Source organism: Balearica regulorum, chromosome W (genome assembly GCF_011004875.1).
Source record: "Balearica regulorum gibbericeps isolate bBalReg1 chromosome W, bBalReg1.pri, whole genome shotgun sequence".
Lineage (NCBI taxonomy): Eukaryota > Metazoa > Chordata > Aves > Gruiformes > Gruidae > Balearica > Balearica regulorum.
This window is the reverse complement of record NC_046219.1, coordinates 2,065,851-2,082,769: the sequence shown is the minus strand read 5'-3', so window position 1 is coordinate 2,082,769 and position 16,919 is coordinate 2,065,851. Positions and strand designations below refer to the sequence as shown.

Below are 16,919 nucleotides of genomic sequence, written 5' to 3'. Positions count from 1 at the left end.
TGGATTTCACTTTACATCCAGAATCTGACCTTCATTGTTAAACAAAACACCATTTAAAAATATCAGTTGCATAAAGAATTTAAAAAAATAAAAGTGTCTCATTGATATACTTATCAAAAACTGCCTTCACTTTTAAGGCCATCATGTGTGATACAGTCACCACATTACAGTGCCATAGTGTTGATATCTGGGACACGGATAGGAGAGCAAGAACACAACATAACGTAAAAAACCTCTGAAAAATTTCACTAGCATTTACTTGCTGTAAAATAGATAGAAGTCTCTGTCACTTAAATCTACAGTATGTGCTTTTCTATTTATGTGTATCCTAAATGACAATATTACTGTGACTGGATACATAGCATTTGGCAGAATATGTCTTTAATGCAGGTATAGATATCATTGGTACACATGTATATAAAAAAACCAGTTAATTTTAAAATAATTAGAAGAATATTGCAAATAATGTTGTATACATGCAGTGTTTAAGGGGAAAATATTACTTCACTGGAAAATAAAGTCCTGCAGACTGAGTTTGGCACTAGTTTATCACTATGTCACTTTCTTTTTGATTGAAGACAGCTCTTTCTGAATCTCACTGAATTTTGGCCGGTTTTCAGGTTTGTAGGCCCAGCACCTCTGCATTATTGTATATATTTCTTCTGGACATTTTTGCGGTGCTGACATTCGGTATCCTGGTACACAAAAAAGGGAAAAATATATAGCAGTGAAAAATGATACATGCTGACAAATTTAAAAAGAAATGAGCGAAGTTCAATATCATTGCATTAAAAAAAATATTGAGGGTAAATTTTATATGATTGTAATATCTGTCTCAGGTTCATACAGAATTGCAGTACTTAGGTAGTAAGACTTGTTTTTATAAACACTCATCTGCTCTGAAAAACATCAGATTTTTTTTCTTTGGCTTTTTAAGGACAAACTTCTGTGGTCATTTACGGTGATTATAATTAACAATAGCATTCTATATAACTCAGCAAACTAGGTTTTTAATCATTTGGTAGTTTTACTAGCTAAGAACCTGTTTATGAATTACATAGTAGAAATATGTAGAGGAAGAGTCTTGAAATGCCACTAAAGATGATGAAAAGAAATCAAAGACCTGAAACCCTGTTCATAGTTATTTGTTACTTTTATTTAAAAGTCTTTTGATTATTTTGTAAAAGAGAAAAAATATGTGGCAAACACTGTTCAACCAGCTTGCCAAGCTCCACCATAACTTAAAATTTTGTCTGAAATGCTTTAATAGAGAAGACAATGATATATGATATAATTTTTTTTTTCTTGCAGTTTGGGATATTTCCACTTGCATTAGCCTTATCTTAACTAATTCATTCTGGTCAAGCCTCTATTTGCAAAGCAATCAATCCCTCCTCTCCATTTCACCTTTTAGTTCTGTAGTCATGAAAGCCAACATGCTATAGCTCTGTCCTCCTTTAAGTCACTAGTCATTATCTTCCTTTTTGCAAGAAGCCTATAAATCACACTACTTCTCCCAGAAAGCTAAACAGCAATTAAACAATCTCATATTTTTGCTAAAGTTGCTAGATAACCCATATGTTATTTCTTTGCTATTTTTTTTACTGTATGTACCTACATCCCTATGGATCTACACAGCATCTCTTTTGCTCCCTACAATTAACTACCTTTCTCCACTTGTTCTCGTGCTTGTTGGTTCATCATTCCAGGGTACGGGCATACTCCTAAACTGAAGGTCTCCCATAAAAGGATTCCAAAGCTCCATACATCACTTTCAGATGTGTATCTCCCTAAGGAAAGGAAAGAAAACCAGTGGCTAAACTTACAGAATAATTCATGTTTTACATAATTATGGCCACATATTTTCCACAGAGGTAAGTGTTATTTTGGCAGGCTTTAAGCATAATAAAGCTGTAGCTCCTAATGAACATTCTTCAGATATCATGTTCTCCTGTATTTCAAATTATAAACATAAATTATCTTAAAGTTAATACCTAGGAATAATATAAGTGAACCTAAAGTTCTGTAATTTGACAGAGACTTGTTACACAAAGCACATGGCTGAGAAGATCTTACCATGTTGGTCATTTTCCATGTAAGTTAAGAATTTCTTTCCATTTACTGCTGAAAAATATTTTTTTATTTTCTTTTAATATAGAAGGACAGAAAAATGTCAGGGTTTTTTTTTCCTTGTTTATAATCACTTTCAATGCTGAAGATAGATACTTTTTAAAAATTTACCTTTTCCAGTTCCCTAATTGCAAAGAGGACCTGGGTTTCTTACTATGAGAAACTACTCTCTGGAAATGAATCTACAGTTGCTTCAACTGTTGTTTAATTTGGACCTTGAAGAACTGATGCACCCAATCAGGTTAAAAAAAAATAATCATCTGGCCTAGTACTATCTTCAACTATGCTTCAGACAGATGGCAAAATTAAGATAATTTAAATCCAAACCTCTTTCTGGAATGAAAGCTTTATATTATGGGAGAAGGACAGCTCTTAGGGAAGATATTTCTATTGTCCCTGATGGATTCGCATCAAGACACATGCTATATCAGAAAGTGTAGGCTCCTAGCCCTTTGTAGCAGAGTCTATGAAAATGTTACCTTATTTATCATAATTCTGTCATAATTTTTTGTGACTGTATTTCTTTGTTACATTCTATGAGTGTCTTTATTCTTAAAAACATACACATGCTTGCAAATGTGTTTGTTTATCTCTGAGCATTAAACAAACCAAACTAGCTCACTTCTCTTATTTCCCCCTCCTTCTGCCTCATTTCCAGAAAGGCCCAATAATCCCATTGCTTGTGTCAAATTTTCAGCTAAACATTTTAAATCCACTTACAGTAGAAAAAAGGAAAATGCATGTAAATTATAGTGACAGTTGGTAATAGGATAACTGTTCTGATGTCAGAAAGTTCAGTTTACTCTTAAACTAAATATCACTTCCAGCTGACAACTCTACATTAGCTTGTGTGCTTAGTAGACAGTAATTATGGACATTCACTTTGCTCTTTGTAGTAAGATTAGTTTTCTTGTCTGTATATCAACTCTCTTTAGAGTTTGGCATCCAGTAATTTAACACTTTCATGAAAGTCATTCAGTAGATACAAGTGATTTTTTTTTTTTTAAAGAAAGTGCAACTTCTACACAGTTAATTGTCTTTCCCACTATGATATTATCTGGGGAAAAGAGCATGCTCTTTCATAAACAAATACAATAATTTATTAACATTACAAAGAACTGGAAAATAAGTACTGGAAAAACATATGCATTAAAAGTACAGTTTAATTTTGAGAGAAATGGAAGCAAAAATACTCTACACCTTGGCCTAAATATGTAATTTTATTAGGTGCGTTTAAAGCAATTTTTCACTTGCTGGAAGTGATGGAAATCATATAGTCTCAAGTAAAAGTAATGGTATGGAATGGCACTGAACAGTACCCACTAAACTAAAGGTTAAATCTTCCATATACTCCAGTAGCATCAAGATTTCATTCGTCACTTCATACACAACTCCTTAACAGTCCCATTTACATTAATCCAGTTTCTAGACTTCTCAACCTGAATTTTGTCATTTCAAATCTTTTTGTGACTGCTATTAATGTCATATAAAGTGAATTCAGAAGTGTTTAAAAAAGACACTTTTACTTATTTTCTTAAGCACTGTATCAGTCATGTAATGACCAAATGACCCTATTTCTCATTGTCCTCCAACCATTAAATTTTGCCATTAAGAACTGACATGCTCAGTGGTTGTTATCTAGTTTTGAAATATTGCACATTTAGTTCTGTTTCACTGTTATCCTTAACTACTTTCAGTGTTACCGTGGTGGTTTACCCTCGGCTCGACGCCAGGTGTCCACCAAGCCACTCTATCACTCCCCTCCTCAGCAAGGCAGGGAGGGGAGAAAATTAAGATGGAAAAAACAACCCCAAACTCGTGGGTCAAGATAAAGGCAGTTTAATGTAGCTAAAGCAAAAGGCCATGCGCAGAAGCAAAGCAAAAAGCAAAAGATTATTCTCTACTTCCCGTCAGCAGGCGATGTCCGGCCACTTCCTGGGAAGCAGGGCTTCAGTATGCGTACCCCTTACTCCAGAAGACAAATGTTTTAAAATAATCCAAATGCCCCTGCCCCGTTCCTCCCCCTATCTCTTAGTTTCTTATTGCTGAGCAGACGTCATATGGTATGGAATATCCCTTTGGTCACTTTGGGTCAGCTGTCCTGGCTGTGTCCCCTCCCAAGATCTTGCCCATCCCCAGTCTGCTGTTGAGGGGGGGAAGAAATGTTGGAGAGACAGCCTTGATGTGTGCCGGCACTGCTCGGCAGTAGCCCAAACACTGGTGTGTTATCAACACCTTGCTAGCTATCAATACACAGCACAGCACCATGAGGGCTGCTGTGGGGAGAATTAACTCCATCTCAGCCAGACCCAATACAGTTACCTATGCAAATTAATGCAATACTTATGACCATATTATTAGAATGGCAAAACACAAACCAATTATTTTAACTTGCATTTTTCAAGGGAGTGGAAAAAATGATCCATAAAAAACCCCCACCCAAATCCAACACAGAAAGCTTCAACTATATTTTGAAAGCTGAATATTAGACTGCTAAATACTTTAACAAATGTTTGAGGTTATTTTCCAAACACTAGAAAATCACTTAAAACTAGCTGGGTATAGATTCATTTTAGGAAACAGCAAATAAGTAAAGATGTTAATCAGCTATACATTCTTCTCCTGTAAGGTGTGGAAAATAGCAAAGACTCAGAAGTACAAAATGAAGGTGGTGTCATAAAAGCCAGTTTCCTGCTTAATGTAGTAGACTAGACTGGTATGGCTGAGAAGGGGTTTCCATTATATATCAAACAAATGACAAATACTTTTGAAACAATGAAAATAAAAATTCAAAATACCTTTTATAGAGGAACAAACACCCAAAATAGAAATTCCATGGTGAATATTAGCAATGCTAGCACCTCTTAGAAAAACAGATAATAGATGGTCAGTCACTAACTACATTTATTAGTAGCTTTTCAAGGGGAAGATTTGCATTATTGTGTTATGGCATTAACTTCTGCAAAAAGTGCTAATAAAAGGGATTCTTCTTCTAACAATCATAAGTCAGAAAATTATGATTTCCAGTGTATGATTTTGAATAAAAGCTCTAAAAGGTGGGAGAAGCAGTAGAGAAGCTAAATATATAAAATGTTTAAATTTTTTTTCTAAGAACTCAAGTAAAGAATTGGTTGAAAAGTGCTTTCAAAATATGACCTCATTCGTTTAATATGCTGCTGCTTCTTCACAGCTCACTTTACTTAGAACTCATTTTTCTAGTTTTACCTACAAGCTAAAAAGCTAAATCCAGCAGTTTCTATTTTTGTTTTGAAACTATTACCCACATAGTATGAACCACTTCACTCAATCAGAAATAATGGATTTTTTCCTCTCATAATAGCATAGCAATATATAAAAGTGCATATAAACAAAAGCTCCAGTTTAAAAAATAAATAAAGCATTTTTTTCTCCAATGCAGTGATTTCATAGAATCATAGCATGGTTTGGCTTGGAAGGGATCTTAGAGATCATGTAGTTCCAACCCCATCTGCCGTGGGCAGGGACACCCTCCACTAGACCAGGTTGCCCAAAGCGCCATCCAACCTGGCCTTGAACACTTCCAGGGATGGGGCATTTATCTAATCATTTATCTGATAGAGTGCTCTAGAATGTTAAAATCTTCTGCCTTTTTTTTTTTTTAAATGCTGTAAATATGCAGAACTTCCCACTCACTGGAATGAGTTAGCAATATAACCACAGCATTATTTTACTGTTGAATAAGTAGCAATTTTGATGTTGCTGCCTTGTCCTTTTTGAAGGGAAAATAGTATTTTTACATAACTTAAATGAGGCTGAAATATTAAAACTAAAATATTTTAAACATCTCTTGATCTGAACTGGGAAAAAGGAAAAAAAATTTTTAATATAAATATATATATATACATATGCTCAAATACTGTCCATGATGTAGTCCCCTTGCATCTTATACTGTATATTTTTTTGACCAAGAAGATAAAGATATATCCTTACCATAGTTGAGAGCTTCTGGAGCAGTCCACTTGATAGGAATCTGCTTTAAGCCTGATGATGAATAAACTCCATCATCCTCTTGACGAGACATTCCAAAATCACTTATTTTCAAAATGTTGTTTTCATCTACCAAGCAGTTCCTTGCAGCCAGGTCTCTAAGTTAGAACAAGAAATAAACATACACATATTTTCACACATTTGAAAATACTAAAAGACATTTAAAATGTGAAGAAAAATCTTAAGTAGTGTACTGGGTCTGGCTGGGATGGAGTCAACTTTCTTCATAGCAGCCCATATGGTACTGTGTTTTGGATTTGACTAAAACAATATTGATAACACACCAATGTTTTAGCTATTGCTGAACAGTGCTTGCATAGTGTCAAGGCCTTCTCTCTTTCTCACTATGCCCTCATCAATGAGTTAAGCTAGGGTTGGGCAAGAGGTTGGGAGGGGACACAGCTGACCTGAATTGACCAAAGAGATATTCCATGTCATATAATGTCATGCTCTGCAATAAAACTGGACAGGGGGGGAGGAGAGGAGAGGAGAGGAGAGGAGAGGAGAGGAGAGGAGAGGAGAGGAGAGGAGAGGAGAGGAGAGGAGAGGAGAGGAGAGGAGAGGAGAGGAGAGGAGAGGAGAGGAGTTTTTCCAAGGTAGCTGTTGCTCAGAGACTGGCTGGGCATGAGTCTGCCTGTGGGAGATGGTGACTGACTGCCTTTGTATCAGGTTATTTTCCTTTTTTTCCTTCACTTATTAAACTGTCTTTATCTTGACCCATGAGTTTTTCTCAGTTTTGCTCTTCTGATTTTTCCCCCCATCTCGTTGTGAGGGAAGTGAGAAAGCGGCTGGTGGGTGTTTAGTTGCTGGTCCGGGTCAACCCACCACAAGTAGGTTCTTATATCTTTTCTATCATAGCTAAATTTATCAGTAAGAGTGAGTATGTCACAATGTAGAATAGGTTTCTAGAGGCCAAATAGATACTCATTTCAATGATGAAATAATCAGATGTAAGGCAAAGAGCTGCTGTTGCTATACTGCCCACTGAGGTCACAGAAATAAACCTGCAGATTAAAAAATTTTACTTGATGCAAAATGAGACAGAACTCAAAGCAGCAGCCTGAAACATGTTCTGATAATTGTGAAAGACACTGAGAAGAAGAATTTGCTCTGTCTTACCTCTATTATTATCATTACAGTTTCAATCAAAAGCTACTAAGCATTACAGGAAAAGGTATTTTAGTTCAGTGTTGAATGAGAAGCTCAGAAAAATCAACATCCTTCTTTTCCCTCCCTCCATCTCAAACATGCTTTTTAACAACAAGAAACTGTAATTATATAGGGCTTTTGACAAAAAAACACTGTGAAGAGTCAATATTACAGATAACTTTGCTGTTAAATGTTTGTAGTAATTCATCACGCTTTCTAGATGGCCTTTAAAAAACCCCCACAAATATGTTCCATTTGTTTTCTCTTCCTTCTCCTTATCTTTCCCCAAAGCAAATATCCCAAAGAAGTACAGATATAATTGCATGGATTTAGGTGCCACTCCCTCTCTGGGGAATTTTTTTTCTTTACATACAGAATTACTACTTGCTGCAGTAATTCCATAAAATCAGTTTTTAACTTAGAAAAGCAGCAAATATTCCTTATTTTCCATTGTGAAAGCTGTACAAATTGAGCACAAATTACACTGAGTTGCTACAGAACAAGTTAATTACTAAAAGAATAACCATGACTTTCACTTTCTCATACTAAGATTATGGAAATTCCTAGTGCTTATGAAGAACAAAGGAAAAAACCCCTTCCTCCAAGTACAAAGAGTAAAAATTAATATTTCATTTTCATATTTCATTTTTAAACATTAACCTGAAGGTTCTATAAACACAAACAGCACAGTGACCACATGTCACTAATACAAGTTGAACATGCTGAAACTACAGCAGATAGATCCCAACACTTTTGCTAAAAATCCAGCAGCAGATTAAAGAGGAAGTGGAGGTAATTTCTTCATGCCAAGAATTGTCCGTCAGTGAAGACTTAAATCTCATAAATTTTTATTTAAGAATACTTCTGGAAAGAACCACACAGCAGGTAATACCTAGTATTTCAACTGAATTCCATCGGTTAAAACCACAACCATGTTATTAAACCAGCAGGACAGACTGCCTCACTGAAGCAATTAGCCATTTTATACCTTCTCCCTGGGTCAGGTACTTAAAACACCCTCAGCTGATCAAAACAAGCAATTAATTATTTAACAGAATCAGTATACCTCCACTGCACATTTAATTCAACCAAAATAGTCTATTATCTGATCAAAAAAGAAAGGGTGGCAGGTCTACAAGTGAAACTTTTTTTTTGTGGACTACAGACACTTCCTCTCTTCCAGCCACTTCAGTTAAATTCAAATGCTGTCTGGCTAACTAAATCAAAACATACTTGCTTCTGAAGTTTCTTGCTACTCATGTGCTGCTACTTTTGCTATATGTGGAGAGCATATCAATAGTATGTGTCATATCAATTAGTCTGTGTCTAATAACAGATAGGAAAACTAAATATTAGAGGGTCAGAAGCAGATCCTTCCAAGTGCTCTGTGTTAGCCTCCTCCTTTATACGTGTATTGGGTTTGCATGCCAAGGTTTTGGTAGTGGGGGGGGCTACAGGGGTGGCTTCTGAAAGAAGCTGCTAGAAGCTTCCCCTATATTTCATAGAACCAATGCCAGTCAGCTCCAAGATGGACCCGCTGCTGGCCAAGGCCGAGCCAATCAGCAATGATGGTAGCACCTCTGTGATAACATATTTAAGGAAAAAAAAAAAAAAAACAAAACAGAGAGAGTTTTTGCAGCCAGAGAGAGAAGTAAGAAGATGTGAGAAACTCTGCAGACACCAAGGTCAGTGCAGAAGGAGGGGGAGGAGGTGCTCCAGGCGCAGAGATTCCCCTGCAGCCCATGGTGAAGACCATGGTGAAGCAGACTGTCCCCCTGCAGCCCATGGAGGAAGGATGAGGGGGGAGGAGAGATTCCACCTGCATCCCGTGGAAGACCCCACGCAAGAGCAGGTGGAGGCACCTGAAGGAGGCTGTGACCCTGTGGGAAGCCCATGCTGGAGCAAGCTCCTGGCAGGACCTGTGGGCCCGTGGAGAGAGGAGCCCACACCAGAGCAGGTTTGGTGGCAGGACTTGTGACCCCATGGGGGACCCACGCTGGAGCAATTTGCTCCTGAAGGTCTGCACCCCGTGGGAGAGACCCATGCTGGAGCAATTTGTGAAGAACTGCAGCCTGTGTGATGGACTCACATTGGAGAAGTTCGTGGAGAACTGTCTCCTGTGAGAGGGACCCCCATGCTGGAGCAAGGGAAGAGTGTGAGGAGTCCTCCCCCTGAGGAGGAAGGAGCAACAGAGAGAACATGTGATGAACTGACCGCAACCCCCATTCCCCGTCCCCCTGTGCCACTGAGGGGGGAGGAGTAGAGAATTCATGAGGAAAGTTGAGCCCGGGAAGAAGGGAGGGGTGGGGGGAGGCATTTTAAGATTTGTTTTCTGTTCTCATTCCTCTACTCTGTTTTGCTTGGTAATAAATTAGATAAAATTTTTCCTAAGTTGAGTCTGTTTTGCCTGTGATGGTAATTGGTGAGTAATCTCTCCCTGTCCTTATCTCGACCCACGAGCCTTTAGTTATATTTTCTCTCCCCTGTGCAGTTGAGAAGGGGGAGTGATAGAGTGGCTTTGGTGGACACCTGGCCTCCAGCCAGGGTCACCCCACCACAATACATTTTTAATTTGTTTAATTATTCATATTGTTGTAGTTATCACATAATCAAAAATATTAACTGTAATACTAATCACACCTCTCGGTTCCTAATGTCATCCTCATTATCACAGACGAATAGTGCTAGGAAACTAGAGAAGATCCAAGTTAGATGCAGTAATGATTTCTCAATAATCTCAACACTTCTACTTGCTATCCATATTGTTGGCTGTTGTTCAGTTTTCCCCAACTATAAAATGAGATTTCCCCACCTCAGAGCAGAAGTGACAGTCAATTACTCCCTGTAAAGCATTTTGAGATTTTTCAGACAAGAGATTTAAAGATTTGGCAAAACCAACTCAAAAGTATCACAGAATGGTTGAGATTGGAAGGGACCTCTGGACATCATCTGGTCCAATCCGTGATGTTTCCCAGATGACTGGGAGACAGTGTCAAAGGTCTTACTCAAGTCCAGGTAAACAATAGCCACTGTTCTCCCCTCTTCTACCAGGCCAGTCACTTCATCATAGAAGTTTATCAGATTGGTCAAGCATGACTTCCCCTTGGTGAAGCCATGCTGACTACTGTAAGGCCCTGATAACAAGTGAATGTTGCAAACACCTGTCTTGGCATGGACAGGGATGGGCTGATGATGAGGGAGTGTTGAACAAGAATGGAGCCTGCGGAGGCGGGATAATATCTTGTGAGACCACTCCTATATTCCTGAAACATATAAGCAAAGACCATCTGTGCCCTGTGCGCCATGTGCCTGTGAAAGATCACCACTCACTTGGTCAGCCCTGAAGGGGGGGGGGGGGGCAGTGACACCCCCCGGACCCCCACAACCCACCGACTCATTTCTAGAACGTTTCTGAACATTCCTGAGCACATACTGCGCCTGCTCAGTGATGACAGACCCCCGCCTATGGGGCGGGCACATTGGGTTATAAAAAGGGAAAACATAAGTTTTCGGCGTGCGCCCACCACCTGAAGACTATAACTATGAGCAGAGAACATTGCTGGATCTAAGGGTGGTGATATCTTTTCTCTCTCTCTCTTTTCTTTCTCTCTTTCTTTTCCTCTCTATCACTCCTTTTGTCTCTAACTTCATTTTCGGCACATTAGGGTAATATTGTCACACGTTTTGCTAAACCCTTACCTTTCATAGTCCTGCTAAGTTTTGAGCATTGTTACGACTTTTGCCAAGCCTCTATCTTTTGTAGTTCCACTGAGTTTTAAGTAAATTTATGATTGGTTTGAACCTCTAAAGTAATTGTCATTACTTCTGATTACTGCGCAGGGAATTAAAAAGTTAACCTCACCCTAACCCCCTGAGTGGGACAGGACAACTACTCTTGATGACTTTCTTTCCTTCATGTGCCTGGAAATGTTTCCCAGGATTAGCTGCTCCATCATCTTCCCAGGGATGGAGGTGAGGCTGACAGGCCTGTAGTTCCCTGGGTCCTCTTTCTTGCCCTTCTTGAAAACAGGAGTGACATTTGCCTTCCTCCAGTCTTTGGGCACTTCTCCTGGTTGCCATGATTGATCAAAGACTATCAAGAGTGGCTTCACAATGACATCTTCCAGCTCCCTTAGCAGTTGTAAAAAACAAAACAAAAAAAGCCCCAAACAATTGTCTTCAGTAACTGAACACAACCACAAAAAACCAGACTTATATCTAAAACCACATTCTTCCATAGAACCTTTATTTTCTCCACCTGTAAGACTAAAATGTATCCTATATTCCAGGAATAGTCTGCATTACACTGCTCACTCACACTGTAATCATAGTGAGAGCTATCATATAAAATGATTTATAGCATCTTGGTGAACACATCCCTGTGAACTAAGGTTACAAAGATTAATAGTATCAAAAGGCAAATTTTGGAAGTAATATAGGTCAAAGAAAACAGGAGAAAATAAAAACTACCAATAAAGCTTAAGCATTTAAATTACTTTAGTGCACTATAATATGGTCTAACTAGAAATTGAAGTTGGTAAATAGTCTATTCATAAATGTCAGATTTCTAGAAAATAACAACTGTATTGAAATATAAAATGCATTCACTAGATATTGGAAGGAGATGTTAAGTGTTTTTAAAAATGCTCTAAGTAAGGATAAATACTGATATAGAGATATATATATGTACACACACACACACTGAATATAATAGTGTTCCTAATTCAAAATTGCAAATTTATGTACATTATTGTCATCATCCCCACCCTCTAAGAACTTACTTGATAACCATTACGTACCTGATTTTTTCTAAGTGCTTTGCTAAATATGTGATAGATTGTGGCATGGGTCATGGTAGTAAATGATGGAAAGTTACAGCATCCCATGCAGAATTGCAGAATGGGATGCATTTGGTTCACTAGGACAAAGCAAATTGCTTCATCTACTGAGGACTGTACAGCTCAATAAGGAAACCACTGCATGCAGTGAACTTCACCCTCAGTTCCACCCTACACACCTTCACACTATTTCCTTTTCTACTGCTAGCTTTTTCGAGCAAGTGAAAGTTGTCCTGAACTCTAGAAACACAATAACAAAAACCAATCTTAAGGAACTGTTGTACAGAAAACTATATTCATATTTTCTCTACAGTAGTTAATGCAAATGCCTTCATATACACATATCTGAAACAAAATTAAGATCTGAAGTTTACTTATTGTACAGTCATTTCTGATGAACAAGTGTTGTATGAGTATCAGAAGATTATATTCATTTTTATAGTCTGCAAAATGGTCAGCCACTAATGGAAAAAATACACAATTACAATAAGGTATACTTTGAGGTAGATACAAAAATATTTGGCATACTAAATTAGATATATAATTCAATTATGTTTGTAGAAGGGGTGGCAGTAGGACTTTAGGAAGAATACCTTCCCCAATATGTTTATGTTTCAGAGACAAACTTTCTATTTTACTTCTTGACCATGATAGAGATCACTCATATCTCAAAGGGCATAAACTGTCCCTTTAGAAGTATAAAAGTAAAGCATGAGTTCTATATAATATTATGTCGTGGGTTGACCCTGGCTGAGGGCCAGGTGCCCACCAGAGCCGCTCTATCACTCCCCTCTTTCATTAGACAGGGGAGAAAAGGTACAATGAAAAAAAAAAACTTACGGGTCGAGATAAGGACAGGGAGAGATCATTCTCTAATTAACATCACGAGCAAAACAGAGCGAACTTAGAGAGGGAATTCATCTTATTTATTACTAAGCAAAACAGAGTAGAGGAATGAGAAATAAAACCAAATCTTAAAAACACCTCGCCCCACCCCTCCCATCTTCCCGGGCTCAACTTCACTCCCGGCTTCAAACTCTGCCCCCCGCAGCGGCACAGGGGGACGGGGAGTGGGGGTTACGGTCAGTTCCTCACGCGGTGTTTCTGCCGCTTCTTCATCCTCAGGGGGAGGACTCATTGTTCCCCCGCTCCAGCGTGGGGTCCCTCTCACGGGAGACAGTCCTTCACGGCCTTCTCCAACGTGAGTCTCCTCCACGGGGTGCAGACCTTCGGGAGCAAACTGCTCCAGCGTGGGTCCTCCACAGGGTCACAAGTCCTGTCAGCAAACCTGCTCTGGCGTGGGCTCCTCTCTCCACGGATCCACAGGTCCTGCCAGGAGCTTGCTCCAGCGCGGGCTTCCCACGGGGCCACAGCCTCCTTCAGGTGTCTCCACCTGCTCCAGCATGGGGTCCTCCACGGGCTGCAGGTGGAATCGCTACACCCCCTCATCCTCCCTCCATGGGCTGCAGGGGGACAGCCTGCTTCACCATGGTCTTCACCATGGGCTGCAGGGGAATCTTGCTCCGGCGCCTGGAGCACCTCCTCCCCCTCCTTCTTCCCTGACCTTGGTGTCTGCAGATGTTCTTACATCTTCTCACTCCTCTCTCTGGCTGCAAAAGCGCTCTCTAACTGTTTTTCTCTTTCTTAAATATGTTATCACAGAGGCGCTGATTGGCTTGGCCTTGGCCAGGGGCGGGTCCGTCTTGGAGCCGGCTGGCATTGGCTCTATCAGACACAGGGGAAGCTTCTAGCAGCTTCTCACAGAAGCCACCCCTGTAGCCCCCCCGCTACCAAAACCTTGCCACGCAAAACCAACACATATTATCACCTTTTTTTTTTGTTCTAATCTCCTAATATTTGGTGTCTGATATGAAGACTCTAGTTCTACGAGTTGAATAACTGTGTTAATTATGAATCTCAATTTTCATTAAAAAAGACACAGTTTAAGCTAGATGACTATGAAAAAGAGACTGAAAATTACTTCAGAGTTAAGAAGAGAGAAATAAAGCAAAACCCAGGATTCCTATTTTCTGAATGTTTTGCATTTTTAAGTGATGCAGTATTTTTTTTAAATAATGAGATTGGTAAGTCTATGTGGAAGAGTGTGGAGCTGATCCAGCCTCCTGCTGTGATGAGTGACAGGGTCACTCCTGTTCTGGGTGCATTTTTATTAGGAAGAAACCCAAGTTGCTACCACATATTATATGGCACCTGTCACCTACAGAGATAATTATGAAGGAAAATTAAACAACTGTAAACTTACTGCTTGTAGCCTGGAGAAGGCTCCAGTGAGTATACAGATCTATTGACACATTGTAAAACTTTTACCTTCTTTGAGTTTTACTCAGATAAGTTACCATGTATTTTACATTTTCCTAGTAAAACAAGATTTCTGTATCAACTATTTTAAAAGAGGCAATGATGGGTGTGGTAGACAATGAGCAGTTCCTGAAGAGAAGCAAATAGCATTATACCAGACTGAGAACCTGGAAATGGAGCACTAAAACAATATATGATCTATTCCTCCCACCATTTTCCTATTTCTGTGGTTACCTTTACAATGTCTGCATGTGGGACAGAAATGTTCCTATCAGCAGCATCTACAGGTTTTTCATCTGCATTGTATTTCACCTTTTAAAAACTTAATAGTTATTGTTCGCATTTTTCTGAACAATTATTTTGATGAAAACTGCATCATAGTCATTTTAGTCTATAATATAGTTGTCTTTGCATTGATATCCCTGTTGATTTTTGTAGCACATTTTTCCCATGCACATCTGATGGCATGTAATGTGCTGAGCAAAATGTGAGACTTAGGAATTTCTAATGCCACACACAGGAATAATACCACTGCTGAGTAGCATCTTGGATTTCAATAGTTCCTATGCTAGATGACCTATAGATAAACTTTATTAAAATGAAATGCAACCATTCCTATGCTCTTGAACTGCCTGAAACACTGCAGAACATAACAGGCACGAATATGTATAAATTTGATAACCATAACATTTTTAATATTCATTTAAAATCTCTTTGATAGCCAACTGAATTATAAGGAAAATTAAGTGTCCAAAAAGTGATAATCCAAGATGGACTCTGACCATAATATAATAATCACAGAGGTCCCTGGGGTTTTTTAAATTTTACCCTTCTAACCTTGTTTTCAATTTACAGTCACATTACTGTTGAATAGATTTGCCTGCTCTCCTGGACTTCTGTTTCTCTGAAAAAGATTAAGCTACAGTATATGGAATATTTAGGGAAAAGAAGGATGAACAGCAGCTGTGGTGGCTGTAATGTAAAATGCATGGAATAGTCATTGCAATACATACACAACTTCCACGGAACTAAAGTTCTGTAAGTGTCATTTGGAAATCATAGAATCATAGAATCATAGAATGGTTTGTCTTGGAAGGGACCTTAAAGATCATCTAGTTCCAACACCCCTGCTACGGGCAAGGACACCCTCCACTAGACCACATTGCCCAAAGCCTCATCCAACCTGGCCTTAAACACTTCCAGGGAGGGGGCCTCCACAACCTCTCTGGGCAACCTGTTCCAGTGCCTCACCACCCTCACAGGGAAGAATTGCTTCCGAACATCTAATCTAAATCGACCCTCCTTCAGCTTGAACCCATTACCCCTTGTCCTGTCACTACACTCCCTGATAAGCAGTCCCTCACCATCTTTCCTGTAGGCCCCCTTCAGGTACTGGAAGGCCGCAATTAGATCTCCCCGGAGCCTTCTCTTCTCCAGGCTGAACAACCCCAACTCTCTCAGCCTGTCCTCATAGGAGAGGTGCTCCAGCCCTCTGATCAGCTTCATGGCCCTCCTCTGGACTCTCTCCAACAGCTCCATGTCTCTCCTGTACTGGGGCCCCCAGAGCTGGATGCAGAACTCCAGGTGGGGTCTCACCAGAGCGGAGTAGAGGGGCAGGATCACCTCCCTCGACCTGCTCATCACGCCTCTCGATATAGCCCAGGACACGGTTGGCTTTCTGGGCTGCAAGCGCACACTGCCAGCTCATGTTGAGCTTCTCATCAATCAATACCCCCAAGTCCTTCTCCTCAGGGCTGCTCTCAATCCATTCCTCGCCCAGCCTATAGTCGTGCTTGGGATTGCGCCGACCCACGTGCAGGACCTGGCATTTGGCCTTGTTGAATTTCATGTGGTTTGCACGGGCCCACCTCTCCAGCCTGTCCAGGTCCCTCTGGATGGCATCCCTTCCCTCCAGCGTGTCGACCACACCACACAGCTTGGTGTCGTCGGCAAACTTGCTGAGGGTGCACTCGATCCCACTGTCCATGTCGCCGACAAAGATGTTGAACAGTGCCGGTCCCAGTACCGACCCCTGGGGAACACCACTCATCACTGATCTCCACTTGGACATTGAGCCATTGACCACAAGTCTTTGAGTGCGACCATCCAGCCAATTCCTTATCCACCGAGTGGTCCATCCATCGAATCCATGCCTCTCCAATTTAGAGACAAGGATGTCATGCGGGACAGTGTCAAATGCCTTGCACAAGGCCAGGTAGATGACGTATGTCACTCTTCCCTTATCCACCAACGCTGTAACCCCATCATAGAAGGCCACCAAGTTTGTCAGGCAGGATTGGCCCCTAGTGAAGCCGTGTTGGCTGTCACCAGTCACCTCCTTATTTTCCATGTGCCTGAGCATAGTCTCCAGGAGGGTCTGCTCCATAATCTTGCCAGGCACGGAGGTGAGACTGAATGGCCTGTAGTTCCCTGGGTCTTCCTTTTTTCCCTTCTTAA

At 40.1% G+C, this 16,919-nt stretch overlaps 1 protein-coding gene across 4 annotated transcripts in view; it reads right to left on the bottom strand.

The window, feature by feature from the left end:
* Window positions 1–364: 364 nt before the first annotated feature.
* LOC142599161 (tyrosine-protein kinase Fer-like) overlaps window positions 365–16,919 on the bottom strand; it is a 278,954-nt gene continuing 262,399 nt past the window's right edge. For all 4 annotated transcript variants that reach the window (XM_075738921.1, XM_075738920.1, XM_075738922.1 and 1 more), the window contains 3 exons: window positions 6,100–6,254; window positions 1,668–1,790; window positions 365–695 (listed from right to left, as the gene is read on the bottom strand). In XM_075738921.1, coding sequence (XP_075595036.1) covers window positions 553–695; window positions 1,668–1,790; window positions 6,100–6,254 — 421 coding nt within the window. In that variant the 3' untranslated portion in view covers window positions 365–552. The remainder of the gene's footprint in view (window positions 696–1,667; window positions 1,791–6,099; window positions 6,255–16,919) is intronic.